Genomic DNA, 6000 nt, shown 5'->3' with positions numbered 1-6000 from the left:
TTTGAAGAACAGAATTCTGGTCTTCTATATGACTGCTTTTGTAGATTATGGAAATAATATAAAAGTCAAACTAAAGGCCTAAAAACAGATTATGAGGATACATATTTGAGAAAAATGTTACTATTGATAATTGGGAAGGTTTAATAGGAGAGCAGATCTATGGTATTTAATAATTCATGCCATTATTTGCATTAGTATTCCCTTTTGTAAAAATTCTTTATAATCAGAATTATTACCATTCCTCAAAGTAAACCTCTGGGCATAGGAAAGACTATTTCTAGAAGAAGAAACTGGTGCATACAGATAATAGGCATTGTTCAAGGTGTGTTTGCTTGAAGTGACTTTAGTAGATCAGGCTAATTCTAGCCCAAAGGACTTAGTTGACCCCAAGACTTTAGAAGACAGGTACACATGTCAAGCAAAAATGGAAACAGAACAAGAACATTGAAACAATGACCACTTATTCTGATGCAGTCTGAAAATTGGCTTGTCTCTTTCCTCGGGGGTATAAATTGTTTACCCTTGGTGACCTGGATTGTTGCTGTGTTTTACTCAGTTTTGTGAAGAGCTGGGTATGGAGTGGGTGATGAACTTTGGGGGAAGGAAACATTGGGTATAGGTATACTTTTAAAAAAATTTTATTTCAGTGTGCATGGGTTGATCAGAGAAATTAAAAAAGGGAAGCCAGGTGTGGATGTACAGAGCATAGGGGCTCCCATGGTTTCCTAGAGTTCTTCATATTTCCTTCTAGAAGCATCTGAGGGGAGGGCTTTGTGTCACCATCCATCTTTTGCTCTTTAGATAGGCTTTCTCCTTTTCTCTCTCCTTTAGAAATGGTGTGAAAAGAGAAAGATAAAAGGGCTAGAATTCCAAGGAAATTCCACATGTTGTATGGAAGTAGGAAATGGAGTCACTAAATTTATTTAAAAATTTTGTTCCTAATATCTTCATTTTAGTACTTTTTTTCAGAATAAAATTGCAACTGTTGCCTCTGCATCAAATTTGACTAAGGCTAAAAATAGATGAGCAAGGTTAAGCGTGGAAGAAGTGGCCCAGCATCTCCTTCCTCCTTTTGATTTTGTTTTCGTTTGAATGAGAAGGAGGTGGCTTACACAATAAACAAGAACAACAACTGGCTGGATGACTGTGTGCTTTGAGCCAATTATGATATTTTTGTGGGAAAGCTTCCAGGTCTTAAGTCTCAGTTATGTAGAGGTGGGAGGCAGCTGGTGTGAATATCTGTCTGCAGGGTACATGTATACTTACTCTGATCCAATATGGCATGACAGCAATGTGCTTATTCAAGAAAATAGTTATCTCAATTTTCTTGTATTCTAACATAAAACTTCTTCATTCTTCCCACTTAAAAGACAAAGGAAAAAAAAAAAAAAGAAAGGCCAAAGTCAAGGTCACCAAAATACTGTGAGATCGCTTAGCCGCCTTCAGTGAAGGACCTTAGTAATGAAATTAACCTACGTCCGAACTGGCCACATTAACTCATTATCTCTGTCCCCAGCTCCTCCCACTTCCCTCCTGAAGTCTCCATTTAATCAACCACTGGCAGCATTTCCTTCAGTTTTCAGAATTTTTTGACTTTACAGGTCCAGGTGGTGATCAAATCCTGCTGCATATACCTTCAAAGCATTTGTCCATTCATTTATTCATGTAATTTTCATGCATTTAATAAATACTTACTGTGTACCATGCACTGTGTTAAGTATCAAAGATAAGGTGATCACTAAGGTAGACACAATGTCTGCCATAATAGGGCTGGTAGTACAGTGGGGCCCCAGGCAGACGAGTAAACGCATTTTCAATACCTTTCTGTGCAAGCTGTTTTGGTGGGGAAGATACCGGGAGCACAGGGGGCAAATCTAGCCTTGGGCTATCAGAGGAGACTTCCTAGATAACTGATGATTTAGTTGAGACTTCAAGGTTCAGAAAAATGTAGCCAGAAGAATGTAGGCTCCTCCATTCAACAGATTTGTACTGACTGCTTTCTGTGGGTCAGGCTTTCTGTTAGATTCTGAAGAGTTAGGTAGAAAGATAGACTCAATCCCTGCTCTTCTAGTGCTTAGAGGAAGTCAGGTTAGGGTAGAAATAGATGTAAAAATATAGGAACGAAATATCTATCTAATGTAACCATCAATATATACTAGGGAATTAAATGGTTCGTCATTTTCCTGCTGAAAAGTCTAACCAGCAATTGCTCCTAAGTATCCACCATTCCTCCTTGTAGCTCCAAGCTCTGCTATGGGCTCTGTTCCCAGTCAGAATCCCTCCATTAGGTGAGAAGCACGGGGAGGGTTCTCTTCCTTGTGCTTCCCTGCCTGTCTCTCACCAAGCCTTTACTGGAGAGCTGGGTTAATTAAAAAAGATTACACTATAGGAGGGGAAAACTGTAAATTGTCAGCTAAAATACTTTTTCCTTTATAGTTTATGAAAAAAGAATCTAATTTATACACTCAACAAATACAAGCTAGCTGTTGTTCCCTGAGGTGCCCAAGACTGATAAAATCTACTACCTGTGGAGCTTCATGTGAGTAAGAAGGAGATGGATAGGAAAGAAGTAAACATGTACATTGACAACTTAAAGAGAGATGGATGAAACAAGCAAACAGTGACACTTCTGATAGCTCCTCCGGGAAGGTGTTTCTGTTATAACATCCTGAAGGAAATGCGCTTGATTTGGGACCTGAGGTTTGGGAAGGAGCTGGTCTGTGAAAAGACAATAAAGTTGCAGAAATGCGAGCCCATGTAAAACTCTCCCCACGGGTCTTTCTCCTGCCCTCATGTCTTTGCCTCTCTTCACAGGTGTCACGTTCTAACCTTAGCCTGCTCACAACGCAGCCAGCTCTTTTTCAGGACAGCTCAGCCCTATCCATGGGGGTTGGGTATTCCCCTCACCCGCTTCGCGATCATAGGCAACGTTTAGTTTCATCCCTGGATGGTGGGTCCTGATTGTATGAACTACTTTCACCACCACACTGTGCCGGGTTCTCATTCAGGGACTGTGCTGTTCATTTCCATTGTCTGGGAACTCAATCTTGCATCTGTAATTACCGAACCTAGAACTGATGTTGAAGGGGAAGGTGTTTTGATGGATTACTAATCCGAAATCCTTTGTTTGCACTTCTTGTTTTAGTTACCCGCCTATTTTTCCGGACAATATTGTTCTAAGACTTGATCACATGAAGGTCAGGAGGCGACGGAATAACTACTAGAGACGGTCCCGGATTGGCTTAGGCGCGACTTCACGTAGCTAGCTTCGCAGATGCCCAGGAGCTCCGCAAGCCCGCGGTGAGGGCGCCGGGATGACGTCACTCGAAAGTGGCCGGCTCAGCGCGAGCGTGACGTCACGCGGGCGGGCCAGTCCGCCGTGAGGTCACCTGGTGGGCGCGGCCAGGCCGAATCCCCAGTGTCGTCACGGGCGTGGGCGGGGCCAGAGCGTGTCAGCGGAGCCGAATCAAAACAAGCCGGAGACCCGCCTTTTCCCTCCGGCTCGGGAGCGTCTCGCTCGCGTCCCGAGCCCGCGGCGCTCGCGCGGCTGCGAGCCTCGGGTGGCCGCGCGCCGGCTCCAGGAAGCCGGAGAGGGCGCGGCGGCCGGGATGGCGCGGCGCGGGCCGCGCGGCTAGACGGGCGCCGGAGGAGCCGCCGGCCCGCGCCCTCCATTCTCTGCCTCCCGGAGCCCGCTCCGCGCGGCCCGGGAGCGGCCGTGCGGCGGGGAGTCGCCTTCGCTGACGCCGGGCACCTGGACGCTCGCGAGATGCCCAACCCCAAAAACAGCAAAGGCGGCCGCAAAAACAAGCGCGCCAACAGCAGCGGGGACGAGCAGGAAAATGGAGCCGGGGCCCTGGCAGCGGCGGGCGCGGCGGGCGCGGCGGCCGGGGGGGGCCTGGCGGCGGCGGCCGGCTGCGGAGCGGCGGCGGCGGGAGCGCCGGGCACCGGGGGCGCGGCGGGCACCGGAGGCGCGGGGACTGGCGCCGCCAACGCCGCGGTCGCCGCGGGGGCTGCAGCCGCGGGCGACGCCAAGAACGGTAAGACGGGGCTGGCGGGGCGAGCGCCAACTTCCTCCCCGACGGGGACGGCGCGGTGGCGGGGCGCGGGCGGTGCGTGGACAATGCGAGAGTCAGGAAGTGCTCACCCCGCCTCTCCGCCCCGCGGCGGCTGCCCCTTCCCGGTCCCCACGCCTGGCGGCGGCGGTAAGGATTCCTCGGCCCCTTCCTGGGGTCTCTGCCGCTCCCGGGTCGCGCGCCCGGGGTCGGCTGCGCCTCGGACTCCCGACTCCTTCTCCGACTCCGAGGGGCGCCCGGGTGCTCGGTGGCGGCGGTGCTCCCCTCGGGCCCTGCGCGTCCTGGCGGGACCAAGTGTGTGCCCCGGGCCGTGGGGGAAGGGCGGGGGAAGAAGAGAGCTGCCCAAGTTGAGAAGAGGGATCCGATTGGAAACTTAGACACCAGTTCGTTCTTCCCGGTGTCCCCCTCAGCTCCCCGTCTTTCCTTCCGAATGAGGAAGAGCCTTAAATCCCTGCAGATCCGGGCTTGCTGCGGCAACTGCCACAGGTGAAGAGGCCCCGAGACGTTTTTACTATAGGGCGTGTGCGTGTGTGTGTGTGTGTGTGTGTGTGCTGGCGCGCGCGCTCTTTAATTCTCTTGCTCGCTTGAGGAAGGAAGAGAATCTGAACTTGACTTCCGTTCTCAGACCCGAGTTAAAAAAAAAAAAAAAGAACCTCTGTATGATTCTGTTTCACAGTGTTAGAAGGAAGCCAACTCTTAGGCAGTGCCTGAATGCACCTTTGGAGGGGCACGTAGGGAAGAGTGGACAGGGTTCCCGTTGTCACTGCACAGGCATGGCTTTCGTTACACGGTGCCTGGCAAACACTTCTTTCTTGGACAGTTCTTGGAATTCCTCTGTTCAGGCGGTTTTTCAGGGAAGGAAATAGAGGTATATTTAATAAAGGGAGAATAGGATTTTTGTATCTGGCTTTTAACTTGTAGTTTTTCAGCTTTTGAAGCCATTCTTTATGCAGATCAGTCACTTTTTAAACGGCCACCTGCACTTAGAAAAACCCCACAGTGCTCTGAACATAGGAGATTGAAGTGTAGCCTGTTAAGAACAGAACCATAGGCCCCATTGGCTGTGTGTCTGCAATATTGAAATAAGTTTTTTCTTTTTTCTAGGAATAGACAATCTGGTTTTGAATGTGTGATAATGCAGTATTTGGTCAGGCTGTCTTCTCCATGTTCTTTTGTTTTCCAAGCTCTACAGTTCATTTTGGTATTGATGTGGCAGAGGGAAAGGAAGACAGACTTGTGGCTTAGCCCTTTAGAGCTCTGCCTTCTTGGGAACGTTGGTCTTTCTCAGACTTGATTTCCTCAATTTTAAAATTGAAAAAATATTATATATATTATTACATTGGCTCCCTCATAGGGTTATGGTGAGGCTTGGAGCGTCACTTTCTTGCCCAGTTTGCTGTTCTTGTTTAAAGTCTTGTTATGTTTCAAATGTGCTTACTAAATTTCCTCAAGGAAAGTGATCAATGAGTGATAGCTGTCATTCACTTTTTCAAAACTATTAAACACTTACAGTGTTACCACTACTGTGCTAAGTATTAAAGGGTAGAGTGGTAATTAAGAGAGGACATCCTGGTCCTCAAGGAGCTTGCATTCCAGGTCTGGTGGCGGTGTGGCTTGCCCTTTTTATTTTATTTTATTTTTTTTGTCTGTATGGAAGCTTCAAGTTCTCTGTTTCCTTATTCTCCAAAAGATTGACTACTTTCACAGAACTCTATCTCTGAAACTAATAATACATTCCATGTTAATTAAATTTAAAAAATTCTTTAAAAAAAAGATTAGACAGCTTTAAGGTGGTGTGAAGAAATTTTTTTCTCAGGCTGGTGATATCTCCTCCTTTGTAAACTTCAAGCTAGTTACAACGTCCTGATTATTTCCTTGGAAATGGCAGACTCAGGTATATTTAGCAGTTCTGTATATGTCTGTGTGA

General features: G+C 47.8%; 1 protein-coding gene across 2 annotated transcripts in view; it reads left to right on the top strand.

The window, feature by feature from the left end:
* The first annotated feature begins 3466 nt into the window (after window positions 1-3466).
* The window catches only part of HECA (hdc homolog, cell cycle regulator), a 45430-nt gene continuing 42896 nt past the window's right edge, over window positions 3467-6000 (top strand). For both annotated transcript variants that reach the window (XR_014311905.1, XM_082731051.1), the window contains exon 1: window positions 3467-4037. Coding sequence is in view for 1 of the 2 variants with exons in the window: in XM_082731051.1 (XP_082587177.1) it covers window positions 3767-4037 (271 nt within the window). In the remaining variant the exon portion in view is untranslated. The remainder of the gene's footprint in view (window positions 4038-6000) is intronic.

This window comes from Mustela nivalis, assembly GCF_964662115.1.
Source record: "Mustela nivalis genome assembly, chromosome: 5".
Taxonomy (NCBI): Eukaryota; Metazoa; Chordata; class Mammalia; order Carnivora; family Mustelidae; genus Mustela; species Mustela nivalis.
The sequence above is the reverse complement of the archived record's forward strand: the minus strand, read 5'-3'. Positions and strand labels throughout refer to the sequence as shown.